This window comes from Mustela putorius, unplaced genomic scaffold (assembly GCF_011764305.1).
Source record: "Mustela putorius furo isolate JIRA1106 unplaced genomic scaffold, ASM1176430v1.1 tig00000224_pilon_pilon_pilon, whole genome shotgun sequence".
NCBI lineage: Eukaryota > Metazoa > Chordata > Mammalia > Carnivora > Mustelidae > Mustela > Mustela putorius.
In genome coordinates this window covers 18754842-18773371 of record NW_025421321.1, presented here as the reverse complement: position 1 = coordinate 18773371, position 18530 = coordinate 18754842, and the positions used below count along the sequence as shown (strand labels likewise).

Here is an 18530-nt window from a genome sequence, read left to right as displayed (position 1 = left end):
GGGGGAAGGAAGGGAATGGAAGGAAGCAGAGAGAAGAAGTTGGGCTGCAATGCAATCACCATGAAGGCTTCAGCCAATCCCCCAGGGTGAGCTGGAGCTAAGAGGGATGTGGAGTTACCCCAAGCTGAGGCAAGAGGGTCTTGATACACCTGTATTCACAGAAAGAGGGTATGATCTGAGGCAAGGCAGTTTTCTTCAGCAGGGCAATTTCCAGCTGCTGGAAGAATTAAGTCCTAGGTCCCAAAGGGCTCCATACAAGGGCACTCACCCATCAATAATTTTATCAATAGTTAAAAAAAAAAAAATCACCAGACCCAAACACATAGGCATATAGACAGATGGTCCAAAATAAAAAAAAAAAAAAAAAAAGAAAGAAAGAAAGAAAGAAAAAACCCTGACTTACGCTACGGTATTATAAAACCACCAGTTGGTGTTAATGATGTCATACATAATCACACCACTTCAAGATACTGTGGGAAATCTGTGGCAGAGGTTATCTCTGTATCTACTAACTTCAAAGATGAGAAGGAAAAGCAAGTTTAGAAACAGGTGCAAGTGTATGTCACTCTTTAACTCATCTGGCATAAAAAAGTAGAAGAGCCAATGGTGAACATTTAAATTGTTGTAATAGAGTAACTCAGCATTTCCCAAATGGTGCACCACAGAGGACTATTCTGGAAGACACTGATGGGTGTTCTACATATACATGCCCATAAAGACAAGATTCTATGGTTAATGAGTTGGGAGAAATTAAGTCTAACAAGTTTCTTTTTTTTTTTTAAGATTTTATTTATTTATTTGACAGACAGAGATCACAAGTAGGCAGAGAGGCAGTCAGAGAGAGAGAGAGAGGGAAGCAGGCTTCCTGCTGAGCAGAGAGCCCGATGCAGGACTCGATCCCAGGACCCTGAGATCATGACCTAAGCCGAAGGCAGCGGCTTAACCCACTGAGCCACCCAGGCGTCCTAACAAGTTTCTTTATTGCAGAACTTTTCAGTCTTTATTTAGCATTAACTTAGTGCAGGGGATTCCCCAACTTATTTTTTTCTTGGATCATTATATGTATTCCAAAGAACACATCTTGAGAAATGCTATTCTAATATAAATCTATTACACAGATGCTTTTGAAATGTGAATTTGCTTTTAATGCCCTATTTTTCATTGAGAACATAATTAAGTAGCACCATGTACTGAGGCTCCTGATTTCTAGAACTGAGAGAAATTTGGCTCACTGGTTACCATCAAGTTTCCATGACTGGGCTCTTTTCTAGGTCAAATAAACACACATACATATACACATACATAGTCACTGACAAGGGCAAAACAGACATCTCAAGCCAATCAGGTCATAGCTCCAGAAGCCTCAATTTGAACCAAAGTACAAGGATATACCTGAATGTTGTAGCAAGTTCTCTGATGAACATGCTTCTGTGGCTGGACATCACTCTCCACCCCCAGAGACCTGACCTCTGTCCTCGAGGCACAGGTGTCCAGCATTCCAAATTGAACAGTAGCAAATGGATACCAATCATAGGGAATTTCTTGGTCTGATCCAAGTTCCAATTTGTATGACAAGCAATGGGGATGATCAGGACCTTGAAGAAAAAAATCAAATGGTCAAAGTACGTCAATGGCCATTGAACATTTCTCTTAAACATAAGAAGCACTCATCCCTCTCTTTAATATAAAATTCCATTAGCACTACGGCAGTGTAAGTTCTGTTCAGATAACATACTACCAAAATTCACCAACTAGTGAATTTTTGCACCAACTAGTGGAAATCTATCTGCATTTTTAAAATACCAGCTTTAAAATAAGTACAAGTTCATTACTATATATACATTAACTCTTAAAGTGTTTTTAATTAAGAGTATGTTAATTTTCTTTAATTAAATGACTAATACTGGTATTAAGCATCATTAATTAGCTATAATATACACAGGATATGTTGGCAAAAAAAAAACCTTTTCCCTTAAGTAAATTAAAAAGCTCTTACAATAAGTCTTACCTTATTAATTTCCTTACCACTCTGTTTCTTAATAGGTAATGCAAAGGTAAACTTCAGCCTAAACTGGGTCACATTATTAAAAATTCTAATTTTTTAAGTAAAACTAATTCAAGTTTTATTATATTTTAGAAACTACTCTAGGCTAAGAACTCTTTCTTCAGTAGAATAGATGATTTTTTACTGCTGTGATTCTTGCTCACCACCCCCCAAAAGCTTTGCCTAAAACAAATGCACACTGAGAGATGGGCATATTGCTTCCAGTGTTTTAATCTAATATTTGCTTCCACTTAATTCAATTTGCCAGGCTTTGAGCATCTACTCTATGCTAGGCCGGGCTCGGTGCCAGACCCAGGGATATTGGATATACCCAAAGGTTTTAAGTAGGGTCTTGTAACCTGTGTGTGCACATGTGCATATGTTACAGTGGAGTTATAAATGTTTCCAATGCAATCACTGTAGTAAGTCTACAAAGTTCCCTGATTCTCTTGTGTTGTCCACAACATCTACATATCTATCTAATGCAGCTATCTTTATTTAAATAAATGTATGAGATGACAACTATTTGAAAAGCCAGATTAAATTACTTTACCACTGCCACACCTTGAGAAAGAATATTTCCATCAGAATACAGCTTGAGGCACAAAAAGCAAGAGTTTAAAGGATTTCACTTAATTCTTAAAAGATAAATTGCCTTTCACTCCTTACAACCTGTTCCTTGTAGAGAGACTAATAGAATTCTAAGGCTGTAAAAGGCCTTGAGAAGTCATCAATCAATTACCCAACAGATGCTCATTAGACATCTCCACCACTTACAGGGAGAGCAGGACGGCCATGGCCTCTGAGGTGCTCTAAGCTACCCAGATCACTGCAGGCAAGTGATAACTTTATATACACACACACATATGGGGGGCAGGGTGGGGGAGGGATTCCAAAATCTATTACCCTTTCTTGGTCTTCTGTCTGCAGCAAGGAGGCAGTAAATTTATTTAAACTAAACTCAGGCACTCTTACATCCTTTATGGCAAAGTGGCTAAGAACATAGACACAGGACACATATGGCTCAGAGACCAATCCCAACTCTGCTCCGTAATGGCTGTGTGATCCTAGGCAAGCTCCTTGATGTCTCTGAGCCTCTGTTTCCTCTTCTGAAAATGGGAGTGATGATATTGGTGATGCTAACATGAACCTTACAGGATCGTCGTGAGGCCCGAACAAACCAGCTGGCCCACAGAGAGCACTAGACCACGGTATGCTAGACTATATAGGACTACTGGGCAAAGTGCTATTCGATTATAAATCAACTATTATTATTTAATTACTACAATTTTGATAATGAACTGTGAAATCTACACTTTCAGAGCTGAAAATGGTATCAGAGACGCTCTAAGTTGATATTCCCATTTTAAAGGAAAGAATTCTTTTGGAACTTTTGCAACCTAATTTACTCAAGGTAAAGACGGACTAATATTCTAGAAACGTTAGAAAACTTTTTCTATCTGCTTTTCTAAAAAAATGGTAAAAACCTTCAAGTTTTCTGGCCTATTTTTCCTGGCTTTTAGAAACCCAAAGTACTCTACAATGTCTAAACACATACTCCTCTTTAGATTTTGACCCCTTGCAAAGAGGTCTTGAGTCTGTCCTGAGCACAATACCTGGCACGTTTAAGGCTCAATGGATATTTGTCAATCATGTTATTTAATCTCAGTGGCTTCCAGCAGGGGGCACTCTTGGGCTTTGGTAATTGCCACTCTCATAACTTTCTTGGGACTGGGAAAGCAAGTCACAAATTCTTTGGTGGAGTTGACATCTGGTCCCTCTTGAACCAAAATATTTCACATCTCAAAGTGAATTGTTGAGAGTTGGAGGGAATGGAAGGATGACGACACAAGTGGGGAGAGAGGCACCAATGCACTGATGACAGCAATGGAAAAAAAGCAAGCTTTATCTAAAAATTGTTAACATGGGTAGGTAGAGAGAGAGATATTTATTAATTAGCCCTACACAACTCCCACTCCCCTTTCTAATTCTAGGCTGTGTCCGCACCTCCTGTGGCTAACCAGTGTTCTCATCTGTCCTCCTCCCTACTCCGACCTGGAGAAAGTTTCCTGTTTCTCTCTTGTAATTCACACTTTAGTGCGAATTTGCTCTCTGAGCTACCCAACCAAGGCCAACCTTTGCTGTAAAATAAAAAACTTGCCCACGCTGTTAAAGGAATGTTAAGCATTGGCATGATGGTAAAAGAGACATATAAGGGGGAAACAGCCCTTCCTACTCCCTTCACAATCACATGGAAGTGAAAAAAAAAAGTCAATCCTGATCCCAAAAATCCACAGGAGAGGGGCTGCGTGGGTGGCTCAGTCAGCAAAGCAACCAGGTGTTGTTGTCAGGTCATGAGTTAAAAAAAAAAAAAAAAATCCACAGGAGGAAAGGCGTAACATTTTTTTTTAAATGACGTGCATAGTAGAGTATTTCATATATTATCTTTCAGTTTCTATTTTTTAAAATATTTTTTTCTAATGGTACTGGTTTTTCAGAAACTTGCATGAAAAGGGTAATTTTTTTAAGGTAAAGATTTTATTCATTTATTTATTTGTTTATTTATTTATTTAGAGGGTGGGGTGTAGAAGGAGAGGGAAAAAGAGAATCTCCAGCAGATTCCGCACTGAAGACAAAGCCCCACTCAGCACTCAATATCAAGACCCTGAGATCATGACCTGAGCCAAAACCAAGAGTTGCACACTGAGCTGACTGACCCAACCTGGCGCCCCAAAAAAGGGTAATGTCTTCAAGACTTAAAAAAAAAATCCTGTTCTTTACACACCCAATCAATTGAAGAACTGCACAGAAAAACAGAGATGCATTCAAAGAAACTGCTCCCACCATCTGTGGGCCCGGCAGCACTGGTGACACCTGAGCAGCATGGGAAGCCGTTTGGGGGGCCTCACCTGCTGAATCAGTCTACATTTTTAAAGGTGGTTCAAGTGCATTCCCAATTTTCAGAAGCACTGTCTTAGGATAAAGATGTCTTCTCTGCCCTGACCTTACTCTTTCTACATTCTCCCCCAGGGGCAAACTGCTAGACACCCTCTCCCTCTTTGCATTACTCTCCCCACCCACAATAGGGAAACCAGAGGACAGGCCACAGGAACCCAGGTGCCCTAGCCCAGCCCCTCCCTGGCCCCCAGATTCCACCAGACATAGCCCTCTGCCTTCTGCCTCAACCTTTTGGCCCACAGATCTGCTCCAAACAAAGCATCCTGGATCCCAAAGGCATTATTCCATGCAGTATCACTGTATAATTGACTGGACTGCTTGTAAAACATTGTTCTGTGCAGGCCTGGTCCTATGACTGTCTTCCAGAATAATTCCTGAAGGCCAGCCTCTTTGGGAATATCCACTCTTGTAATTGTTCTTGGTGAGCTCAGCTGCTAGTAAATACAGGGGGGAGGTAGTAAGAGCTCTAGGAGACACAGGATACACAGAATGACCTGTGCCTAGGGAACAATAACAGGTTTCACAGCACAGCTCCCAGGCCAGCAGTTCTCAACGCAGGCTGTGTGGGAGGGCTTCTTACAAGCACCAATACACATGCCTTACCCCACAGAGTCTGAATGGTCAGGATGGGCCCTAAACCATTTTTAAAGCTCTAAGGATTCTAAGGACTCCAATGTGCTGCCTATGCAGGGAAACAGATTTCAAAACCAGTAGTGAGAGGATCCCGAGCTGTCTCAGCTTATGACACTATGGCCCACCAAGTCAGCAAAGCCAGAGCCCCCGACCTCCTGGCATCCCTCCCGTCCCCTGTGCCCACAGATAATCTGTTCTTGTCTGGAGAGCGCCTCCTCTGAGGTTCCGCACCATCCTTCACTCTCTTCTTAGTGCTCCCACTGCCACTGGCCTTGCTTCTCTGTCAAGCTTCCCCGTGTCTGCACTCCTGAATCTTTCCGCAATGTATGCCTAACTTCCGAAAACAAGGGATAATTCTGTCACAGTGGTGCCTGAAAACACTCCAGAAGCCTGGTGAACTCCATATCCCAAAGCATGGCTCACATGGTCCTTCATGAGCTGGTTTATTTCCCTTCCACTCCCTCAGTCCCAACACTTAACTAGGATCCCCCAACCCACAGGCCTATTTCTGCTGTTTCTACCCCTGGTAGAATCCTACCAATTCTTCCACATCAAGCTGAACCATCCCCTCTTCCACAAAGACTTCCAAATGTCCCCCGCGGTTTATCCTCCCTTTCTCTGGAATCCCCGCTCCTCTGGAATCCCCACTCTGTGTGTTTGTTCCTGCCTATAACAGAGCACACTACCACAGCACATTCGAGTGCCTGCTGTCAGATCTGCCTCCCCTGCTGGGATGCTAGGTTCCTGAAGGGCGGGAAGCAGGTTTGCATCTGCGTCTCCCATACACCAAGCCCAGAGCCTGTACCTACACGAAATTCAGTGCTGTTTGTGGACCAGCTGTGAACTATTTAGGAGGAATGGAACCTTATTCCTCTTTAGCCCCAGCACCTGATGTGGTATTTGGTGATAGTAAATGCTCAGTAAATGTCTGACTAAATGAGTGACTGCATCAACTCAGATCCCCAAGTCTGCCCTCCATAACCCAGTGTTCTACTAGAAATAAATGAACTAAAACAGGGAGCAGCCTTAATTTCAAAATTTCCTTTTTTGCTTTATTATAGACACCCACGACTAAGTTACTATCCTAAAATAAATGTGGTGCCAGGACTGTCTTTTTAAAGTTCTGGACTTCTAGGGCTCAATAGGTTAAGCGTCAGCCTTCAGCTCAGGTGATGATCCCAGAGTCCTGGGATCCATGCTCCCTGCTCAGTGGGGATGCTGCTTCTCCCTCCCCCTCCGCCTGCCACTCCCCCTTATTATGCTCTCTCTCTCTGTCAAATCAATAAATAAAGTCCTCTAAAAAATTAATAAAAATAAAGTTCTGAACTTCTAGATTCATTGTTTTCTTTGCAAACATTTTGCAAATGAACTGAATTTTTAATACTTGGGTTGTGTCTACTTAATTCTGAAACAGCTAGTCATGATGGCCAAATTAAACCAGCTAAAGAAATCAATTTGGGTAAAAACGAAAGGCAATCTTATTTCAAAGAGCAGGGAGCAAAACCGAAGGAGAACTTGGTACCGGCTGAGAATACAAAAACGTTCAGGTATATTCATGCATGAGAGATCTTTAAAGGTTAATTAGGGAATCAAAGCTCTGTGAGCAATAGTTTTAACATTTGAGGTTGGTGGCTAATGTCAAGAAGTCCAGTAAGAAATCCTCCCTCAGTGCCACCATCCACAAGAAAATCTGAGCTCAGAGTATTTTTTTATGGCATTAAAAAAATTTTTTTCTTAAGTTAAACTTATCTGCTAGAAATAGGCACAGAGGACACACTAAATCCACTGCCCACTAAATGTTGCACCTCCCAGCAGGGACTGTGAGCATGGCCCCAGGGGACTGAAGTTATCATTTCTCTCAGCCTGGTTTCAACCCAAGGAGGAGGTTGAAAACACTGAAGCTACTTCATGAGAAAGTCAACTCAGGGTGTTGAATATTTACTTGAGTTTTTATCAGGAAGCCGGTCTATCTTCCATATGATGGCCCGGTAGGCACTCTCATATTTTGCTGACCCCACGGTGACCTGTATAACAGGTTCAGATTCAGGTTCATGTAAATTCCCCAGACATGCCCGGCGATTCATTTTGGCCTTCAGGGACTTCTGCCTCTGAAGGTTCATGGTCCAGAGGGCCTTGATCCACTGTGACGGAACAGGAAAGTGTATCATGATATTGTCACAGGACCTCAAGGCACTGGCACAGGATGGTCTCTGAGCCAATGAGGCCATGTTGACAAAGGCCTGAAGCTCCACATAGGCCCCCTGGACAACCACCATGGACTTGAGGGAAAAGGGAAGATCTTCTCCATTATACAAAGTCTTAAAACGCATCAGCTCAAACCGGCAGGCATCCAGCGGTACAAACTTAATGATTCTTGATTGCTCAAATTCTTGTGCTTTCACACACTTATGAAAATGATGGTCAAGAATATCAATCCCCTTCTTTTCTGGGTCTTTTTCAAAATAGCGTTCATTTCGCTTTTGCAGCTCAAGGTCATTCAAGGTCAAAAAGCATTCTGTGTTCCCATTCACAAAGCAGAGGCAACAGATTTGAGTTATGACAGCGCTTTCAACCAATTTTCCTTCTTCTTTAGTGATTTTCCCCCAAAAGTTGTCCACAATTTCCAGGGAAATTTCTTGTTCCTCGTAGTTCTTTTTTGGTTTTGAAACAGGTGGCAGCTTTGTTAGCTCCTCCTCCACGGTAGTCAGGAAGTCGAGAAAATCGTGGTACTCTGTGGACCCTAACTTCAGCATCTGGTCAATGTCTGGTTCATGAACTACTTCTGTCTTAGAGTGATATTTCCTTTTTTCTGTGTAAGACACGTGTTCAATCTTCACAGTGTGGATTTTTCCTGCTACACTAAAGTTCTCAACTTTGGGTTCAGAAAGCCGACAATGTGGATCGAGCTGTAACTCCTTAAATGGTTTTTCTAACCCCTTCTCATAATACATTTGCAAAATTCCCCCAGGTAAGACTTTTAGAAAAATTGGTCCCCACTGACGGGAGGACATCATGTTCTTCTTCTCAGGAATTCTCAACATGAAAGACCATCCAGGTTTTGGCTGACTCCTGAAAAGTGTGTGGGGGACAAAGGAAGAGGCGGTGTCTTCAGCATATAGACACTGCATAGACAAATTTCCATATGAGTCTTGGTCCTCAGCTGATTGGAGATGTTCAAGTTTCTCACAGATGTAGTTAAATGAACCCTGATTTAAGCTTTTTTGATCGAGATGCATCTCTTTGTCTCTTGATGGGTACATCTTTCTGCTTCCTGAAGGGTCAAAGGCAAACTGGGAAGCACTGCCTTCATCTTTCCAAAATGGACTTGAAAAAGCACAGTCCTCCCGAAAATACTGAAACTGGGGGGCATCATTTTGGAACCCTAGGCTTTCAGCCTGGGGAGGGCCAACTTCATCTGGAAGACCCACTTTGGGAGCTGGATGTGTACATGAGTGGTCACTGGGTAAGGAAGCATGGGATAAACAGGTCGGTTTAGACGACAGTACGGAGGAGCCTGCTCCTGGTGCTGTAAATGGACTGTTTGAGGATGATTCTGGGATAGGATAAAGCATATGAGTCCCTCCTTTGGGGATGCCAGGAAAACCGGGGAAGTCCTTGGTAGGTGTAGAAAGAGGAGAATTACTTGGAGGTCCTGGACTAAAGTAAAAGTCTATGATGGGAGAGGAAAGGGGGGTACTGTTGGCAGAGGAAGGTCCGCTGGGAAATTCCTTAGCACCAGAAAGGTTCAGCTTAAGTCCATTGGGCCTACAGATGCTTTGATTCTCCTGAGGTAAATTCTTTGACTTTTGAGAAGACTGAAAGGCAGAATCATCATCAAATGTGACCCAGTTGCCTGGGTTTGCGGAACACATCTTTGGAACCAGACTGTGGTCTTGTCTATGAATCAGATATGCCGTATCTGTTAAAGGAGAAAGAGACAAGAAGAATATTAAATGAGAATGGGGAGGAAATCCAAGTTACTTTAGTTCCGAGAAATACTTAGATTTAAGAGAAATTGGGGGTGGGGGAGGTGCCTGGTTGGCTCAGCTGGTATAGCATGCAACCCTTGATCTTGGAGTCGTGAGTTCAAGCCCCAGGTTGGGCATAGAGCTTACTTGAAAAAATAAAAATAAAAAAAACTGTTGTCACAAACAGAAGTTCTAAATAAAAAAATAAAAATAAAAGCACCCAGATTTACAGATTAACTGAGTTAAAAGAAATGCTTAAGAATTGTAACACTTCTGATGATTAAATGGATTAACAACAACAACAACAAAACAAGATCTAACCATATGCTGTGTACCAGAGACTCATTTGAGATTTAAGGACACACTTGGGCTGAAAGTGAAAGGATGTAAAAAGATATTCTATGCAAACGGAAACAAGAGCAGGCGGGGTGGCCATACTGTATCAGGCAAAATGGATTTTACGTCAAAAGCTGTCACAAGAGACAAAGCAGGACATTATATAATGATAAAAGGGTCAGCTCAAAGCTTTGCGCAGTGGCGGTATCGTAGCCAATGAGGTTTATCCGAGGCGCGATTATTGCTAATTGAAAAGGGTCAGCTCACCAGGAAGATAAAGTAATTACAAGTATATATAAATAAGCCAACATCAGAGCAATCAAATACATAAAGCAAACATTAAAAAACCGAAGGAAGTAATAGCAACACAATAATATCAGAGTTTCAATACCCCACCTTCAATAATGGATAGAACATCCAGATAGAAGATCAATAAGGAAACAGAGCACTTGAAGAACACAATAGACCAAACAGACAACAGACAACACACAACACACAACACACAACAGCAGCAGAATACCTGTTCTTCAAAGCACACACAGAATATCCTCTAGGATAGATCACATGTTAGGTCACAAAATAAGTCTTAACAAATTTAAGAAGATGGGAATTATAGCAAGTGTCTTCTGAACACAACCAAATGAAACTGGAAATCAACAGGAGAAAGAATGAAGAAAACTGGAAAATTCACAAATGTAGAAATTGAACACCATACTCTTGAACAACCAATAGGCCAAAGAGAAATCAAAAGGGAAATGAGAAAATATTTCAAGGTAAGCAAAATGAAAACACAACATACCCAAACTGATAGATGTAGCAAAAGCAGCAGACACAGTAGTTTATAGTGGTAAACACCTACATTAAAAAAGAAGAAAGGTCTCAAATAAACAAACTAAGCTTACAGCTTAACAAACTAGGAAAAGAAAAACAAACTAAGCCCAAAGTTAGGAGAAGAAAAGTAAGAATAACATTAGGGCAGAAATAAATGAAAGAGAACATAAAGTAGAAAAAAAGGGAAACTTAGAGTTGGTTTGTTGTAAAAGACTGGCAAAACAGACAAGCCTTTAGCTAGACTGAGAAAAAAAGAGAAAATACTCAAAACCAGAAATGCAAGATGTGACATTAAACTTATATCACAGAAATAAAATAGTGACTATAAGGGACCACTATGAACAATTACGTGCCAGCAAGTTGGATAACCTAGAAGAAATAGATAAATTCCTAGAAACATACAACTTACCATGACTGAATTATAAAGAAGTAGGAAATCTGAACAGACCTATAATTAGTAAGGAAATTGAATTGGTAGTCGAAACCTCCCAAAAAATAAGAGCTCAGGCCCAGATGGTTTCACTGGAGAATACCAGTGAAAGTGTTCTTTAGGAACACTTAAAGAAAAATTAACACCAATCCTTCGCAAGCTCGTCCAAAAAACTAAAGAGGAGGGAACACTTCCAAACTCATTTTATGAGCCCAACTTTACTCTGATACCTAAGCCAAATATAGTACAAGCAAAGAAAAATACTATATAAATGCAAAAATACTCAATAAAATACTAGTACGTCAACTTCAACAGCAGATTAAAAGGATCATACTCTATTATCAAGTGGCATTTATCCCTGGGATGCAAGGACAGTTCAACAGATGAAAATCAAGCAAAGTGATATACCACATCCACAGAACAAGGGATACATATCACATGATCATCTCAATGGGCCCAGATATAGCACCTGACAAAACTCAATAATAAGAAGCCAGCCAACCAACTAGGAAGAAGAAAATTACCTCAAAATAATAACAAAAGCCATCTATGAAAAGCCCATAATTAACATCATACACAATGGTGAAAAACTAAAAGCTTGTCCTCTAATATCAGAAACAAGGTAAGGATGTTCATTCTTACCACTTCTACTCAACATGGTCCTACAAGTCCTACTATGAGCAATTAGGCAAGAAAAAGAAATAAAAGGCATCAAATCAGAAAGGAAGAAGTTATATTTTGTCTATTTACAAGTGATATGATCTTATCTATAGAAAACCCTAAAAATTACACACACACACACAGAGTTAGAAGTAATACACAAATTCAGCAAAGTCGCAGGATACAAAATCAACAAAAATCAATTACATTTCTATACATAAACAATTAGCAATCCAAAAAGGAAATTAAGAAAACAATCTCATGTACAATAGCATCAAAAAGAATAAAATACTTAGAAATAAATTTAACAAAAGGGGCAAAGACTTTTACACTGCAAAGTAATTGCTGGAAGAAATTTAAAAAGACACAAATAAAAAGATATCCCACATTCACAGACTGGAAGAAATAATATCGTTTAAATGTCCATACTATCCAAAGCAAACTACAGATTCAATGCAATCCCTACTAAGCCCCAATGACATTTTTTGCAGAAATGGAAAAAACAATCCAAAAAGTCACATGAAATCTCAAAGGTCTTTGAACAGTCAAAATAATCTTGAGAAAGATAAGCAAAGGTGACTTTAAAACATATTATAAAGCTATGATACTCAAAACAGTATGGTATTGGCATAAAGGCAGACATACAGACCAGAGGAACAGAGTATTAAGCCTAGAAATAAACCCACACACACCATCAAATGATCCTCAACAAGGATGCCGAGACTATACAATAGGAAAAGTACAGTGTCTTCAACAAGCTGTGTTGGGAAAGCTGGATATCCATATGCCAAAAAAAAAAAAAAAAAAGACAATGGAACCTTATCTTAGACCACACACAAAAATCAACTATAAATGGATTAAAGACTTAAACATAAAACCTGAAACTATAAAACTCCTGTAAGAAAACATAGGGGAAAAGCTCAATGACATTGGTCTTGGCAATGAATTCCTGAATAGGATACCAAAGCACAAGCAGCAAAAGCAAAAGCAGACAAATCGGACTACATCAGACTCAAAATCTACACAGCAAAGGAAATAACAGTGATGGGGCAACCTACCGAATGGGAAAAAATATTTGCAAACCATATATCGGATAAGGATTTAATATTCAGAATACATAAGGAATGCCTGCTCGATAGCAAAAAAACAGAACCCCCCCCCCAAATTTTTTTAAATGGGCAACAGATTTGAATAGACATTTCTCCAAAGAAGACATATACATGGACAACAAGTATATGAAACGATGTTCAACATCACTAATCAGCAGGGAAAGTGCAAATCAAAACCATAGTATCACCTTATACCTAGGACAGTCATAACAAAAAACAAAAACAAAAACAAACAAACAAAAAAAAAAACAAAAAAAACCACCCAAACAAAAGAAAAGCAAAAAACACAAAATAACAAGTGTCAACAAGGATATGAAGAAATCAGAACCCTTGTGCAATGTAATGTAAAATGAGGTGGGAATGTAAAATGAAAAACAGCATAGAGTTTCCTCAAATTAAATAGAACTACCATGTAGATGATCTAGCAATCCCACTTAAGGAACTGGACCCCTCAAAACTGAAACAGGATCTCAAAGACATATCTGCACTCTCATCTTCCTTTCAGCATTATTCCCAGTAGACAAAAGATGGAAACAATCCAAATGTGCATCGTCTGATGAACGGGTGAAGAAAATGTGATATATGGGCATATGGAGAATCTTATTCAGCCTTTAAAAAGGAAGGACATTCTGGCACAGGCTACATACAACATAAGTGAATCTTAAAAGCATTATGCTAAGTGAAATAAGCCAGTCACCAAAACAAGTATTATATAATTCCATTTACATGAGGTATCTACAGTAGTCAAATGCACAGAAGCAAAAAGGAGAATGATGGAGCTGGGGAGAGGGGGCAGGAGGGAGAGGAGGGGAAAAGGGTGTGACTGTTTTAGAGTTTTAGCTGTGCAAGATGAGAGTTCTAGAAAGCTGTTGTAAAATAGTATGGGCAACAGATTTGAATAGACATTTCTCCAAAGAAGACATATACATGGACAACAGGTATATGAAACGATGTTCAACATCACTAATCAGCAGGGAAAGTGCAAATCAAAACCATAGTATCATATTTTAAAGTGTACTGTACACTTTAAAAATGTGTTGAGTGTAAAAAAATTGTTAAAAATTTGTTGCTGCTTTTTTAAAGATTTTACTTATTTATTTGTCAGAGAGAGAGAGCACAAGCAGGCAAAGTGGCAGGCAGAGGCAGAGAGAGAAGCAGGCTCCCCGCTGAGCAAGGAGCCCGATGCAGGACTCGGTCCCAGGACCCTGGGATCATGACCTGAGCTGAAGGCAGTGGTTTAACTGACTGAGCCACCCAGGTGCCCCTATAACTGAGATTACTTGGGTTTAGAGTCATTGTCCAAAGCTACTAGCAGTCACTCCTCATGTTCCTCACCACCACACCTAAGCCCCTGACAGCTACTGATCTACTTTTTTTTAAACTTGGTCTGGTCTGGACATTCATTCACTCTATAACATGTATCAGTACTTCATTCCCTTGGGTGGCTGAATAATATTTCATTGTGAAGACAGCCCACATTTTGTTTATCCATCATTTATCAGGCGATGGACATCTGGTTTATTTCTAATTTTTGGTTATTATGAATAATAAGTTTTTATATAAGTTTCTGCGTGATCATTTTTCTCAGATATAGACCTGAGTTTGGAAAGAACCAGAATTTGAGCACAGGTCACTTCATCCTGTAATACTACAACCTGAATTCTTGAGATGATTCTAATGACAGGGGAGGCAATGAGCTGTACAGGCCACAGTACAGAGCTGGGAATTGGGCACCCAGCGGGTGCTGGTCTGTCACCCACTAGCTGTGCGCAAAGCCCCTCCAGACCTGCAGTGATGAGAGGAGAACCATCTAGGGGTCGTTTCCCACTCAGAAACACTTCTGTGGTGGCTGACATCCAACTGACATTTTTTTCAAAAGCAGTAATTATGTTACCCCTGGGATTTTTGACCAAACTCTCAAACTAATAGAGTAAAACTCCATGATACGAAAACTCAAACCCTGCTGGAATAAAGCCCATGAGAAAGGCATATCTGTCTCCCTCCAGCAGGCCTGCTCGTTTCCCCTCGTGAATAATGAGGGCTCAACCAGTGCTATCCTTCAAGCTTGGAAAAGAGCCAGCCTCTATAGAGAGAGCAAGCCTGGGGCTCCACTGGGGACAGGGCACGCTCAGTGCTGTCATTTGCTAAATCTGCACATTCCTGAGGGCACCAAACATAGGGAGCGGCAGTCCAGGCCAGCTGGCTCTCTCTGGAGGGCATTTTACTGTCTCTGCCCTTGGGCCAGATCTGCCACAGAGCACTTTCCCTTCAAAGCAGGCAGAGCCATGTTTCCAGGGGACACGGCCTGCAGGCTCTGAGGCAGGAAATCAGCCGCAGGATTTCTTAACCACCCTATCCTACCCTCTTCCGAAGGAATCCAGCCAAAATCACTCTTCATATGGGGTGAGAGATGCATGTAAATATTTACATATTAGGCAGCTTTATTTAAAAGAAACCAAGAGAAAGAATCAGCCTGCTTTAGATGGAATCCTATTCTGACCTATACCAAACATTTTCCTTCATCTCTTTTTCACTGGTAGCTTCAGAATTTCGAGCACAGATACTGGCTTCTTCAGGGTTTTTGCTTCTTATGAAAAAACAAAAGTAATTTCCATAAACCAGATAAATCAATTTCATGACTTGTTAAGTGACCCTTGAACTTTAAAAAGCACACCTTGCAAAAAATCCCCTATGATAAACACAAAATCTAGGCAGAGTGTACTCTGCCCCCTTCTGGAGGGCTCTTCCACTGGAGGCACTCAGCACATGTAATGTGAGTTTAATACAACCAAACCGGATTCTGTATCATGCCCAAGAGGAGCCCAAATCTTTGTCCGTGTCTAGAAGGCAGCTCCTGGAATGAGAGGCTAAGAGTCTGGCTCCCCAAGGTCAAGGGCCGGTGTGTTTCCCTGTATCCTTCTTGCTGCCCTTCCTTATCAATCCTTTTCACACTCATTTCATTTCTCTCTGACCTCTGCTGCTTCTTTCTTCTATATGACCTCATCTTTCTATTCTAATCTCAAAGTCCCCACCATCTTTCCCAAAGTCAACAGCTAGAATCGATTCCATCTAAGGCTTTCCTTCTGCTCCCTTCCCTCCTAATTCACCCCCTCCTTCAGCCACAGAAGGCCACATCCTTTCCAGAGCCTCTCCGTCCGGCTGAGGCCCCCTGGGTCTCAGGGAGGATTACGAAAGCCCAGAGTGAGGTCAAGAACGTGTCCTGCCTTGATCATCTGCAACTTCACCCCACCTCCTTCAAGACGCTCAAACCCAAAGTCTTCAAGCAGCATCACCTACTTAGCCTCAGGATTTTTTCAGCAATGCAAATGGGACGGGATCTCAATATGTGTCCCTGCCTCCGGAGGTCCTGAAGTCCTACCATTTACAGAGCCCTGTCATAGGGAACATCTCATTTATTTTTTATTTATTTATTTTTTATTTATTTGACAGAGAGAGATCACAAGTAGGCAGAGAGGCAGGCAGAGAGAGAGAGAGAGAGAGAGAGGAGGAGGAAGCAGGCTCCCTGCCGAGCAGAGAGCCCGACACGGGATTCAATCCCAGGACCTTGAGATCATGACCTGAGCTGAAGGCAGTGGCCCAACCCACTGAGCCACCCAGGCGCCCCGAAACATCTCATTTAAATTCACCACAATCCAGAGCAGACACAGTACCCAGGCCCCCTGTCCAAAGTCCAGGTTCCACTTAGCGCAGAGCTGGGAATCCAAGGTCCCTGACATGACATCCCCAGGGGCCTTCCCCCAAAGTAGAGGTACCTCTGGTTGGATTTTGTGGTTCTTTCCTCTGCTGTGTATTGCATCCCACCCCCCATGCCCTAATCAATCCTTCCAGAGGTCTGTTTTCAGTCAGTCTGCATTATCCTGCTAACTCCTGGAAGACAATGCCAGACAAAATTCAGATACAGGGCAAGACACAGAGGCCCAATGAGGCACAGACAAAAAAGAAAAATGTATTATGCTGCTAGAAATCAATCTCCAGATTTTGAAGGTTTCTAGAGGAGTGTTTGCTTCTCTTGAAACTATTAGACATCTTTTTGAGCTGCCCATTTTCAAAGTAGCATCAGAGTACACTGAACTCAAGAACAAATTAAAAGGAAACCCACATACCTACTTACACTGCGAATAAGGGTGATAGAGGTCAACAGTTGTTTTCAACCTTTTACCTCAACACATGTGACAGGTGGCATTCAAGGCCTGGCACATTGTCTTGGATGTACCCAGAGTTTAACAGCCCCTACAATACTGAGGGAAGCCCTGAAATAATTAACCCCACTTTTCAAAACGATGGATCAGCAAAGGCAGGCCGGGGGCCACAGCAAACACAAGATAGTCTGCATTTACACACAATCATGGCATTCCCCCTCTTTCTTTCACTGAAGAGCTCATCCTGGAACTCTTCTGTAAGAATACCATGGAGATTACGAACTTTTCTAAATTGTTTTAAAAAGTAAATCTTTCAAAAATAGCAACACCTTAAATATTATTAGAAATATTGCAGATTGCTTGCAATAAGCCTTGTGAAAAGGTAGCACTAGATGGAATAATTATCTCACCAAAAAGAACTGGGGATGAAAATCATCAAGTTGTGGTAGGAAAAATTCATATATCTTTTGAGAGTCAAAGTGAAGCTTTTTCAGAGAGGGACTATGTCTCATTTGTTAGGGCATTTTCCACATTGTGCACAAATGTCTGACATCACCAGGCAGTTCAATGCATGTTTGATTGAGTAATTTTAAATAGTCTTTTCAGTTTCCCATAAAGGAAATCTCTGTACTGCCCTCCTCAATACAAAGAACCACTGCATTTCAGAGTTAGGCAGAAATTGGAGGTATTCTGCTCAATTAACCACACTAACAAACATCAAATACTTGCTATGTGCTATCAGTATGCTAAGGGCTGTGTGTGCATTTCATCCTCACAACCCCGTTAGGTAATAATATCATTTTGTAAAAGAGGAAAATAAGGTTCAGAGAAGTTAAGCTACTTGCCTAAAGTCACCCAGCCTAACAGAGGCAGATCTGTCTGATCCCAGAGCCCATGTTCCATTCCACCCACCACCCAAGAGGTCCAAAGAGATCCAGCGACCTGCTGGTGTTGGTGTCCTAATTCTCATTTCCCAACACTTCCCACCATTCTCCCTTTCACTCCAGAGGACTCCTGGAGCCAGGAACTCTCCAAGATGCAAACGTGCTGTTCTCACCTGAAAGAGGCGAGTTCTTCATAAAGCCTGCCACACATATCGACCGCCGGGACAGGAGGCTGAGGGAAAGACAAACTCGAAGACAGTTTTCCCCATGACTGCTCAAGGACAACAGCTCGGCAGCAATTTGGGTCAATTCTGAGAGTGGCTTTCATAACTCAGCCTGTCCTAGCTCCTGTCCCTTCTCGACTGCATCACCTTGAGCGATGAAGGGTTTTCCAGCCTTGCAGCCCAACACACACCCTCAGCTGCCACCCTCTCTTCCAGTACTAGGGCTGTCTTGGTGTATTCTGCTGAATTCCCCAAACTTCATGCAACACCCCACATTGTGCTCCTATGCCACC

The 18530-nt window shown here is 41.5% G+C and overlaps 1 protein-coding gene and 1 pseudogene across 4 annotated transcripts in view; one reads left to right on the top strand and one right to left on the bottom strand.

Moving 5' to 3' along the window:
* The window catches only part of LOC106003390 (stonin-1), a 55377-nt gene that overhangs the window by 4126 nt on the left and 32721 nt on the right, over positions 1–18530 (bottom strand). For 3 of the 4 annotated variants that reach the window (XM_013056297.2, XM_045077813.1, XM_013056296.2), the window contains exons 2-3: positions 7578–9554; positions 1393–1595 (exon numbers count right to left, since the gene is read on the bottom strand). In XM_013056297.2, the coding sequence (XP_012911751.1) occupies positions 1393–1595; positions 7578–9507 (2133 nt within the window). In that variant the 5' untranslated portion in view covers positions 9508–9554. Of the gene's footprint in view, positions 1–1392; positions 1596–7577; positions 9555–18186; positions 18321–18530 lie in introns of those variants that run through there. The other variant, XM_004752850.3, reaches the window with a different exon arrangement.
* LOC123391408 lies at positions 10127–10241 on the top strand (annotated as a pseudogene).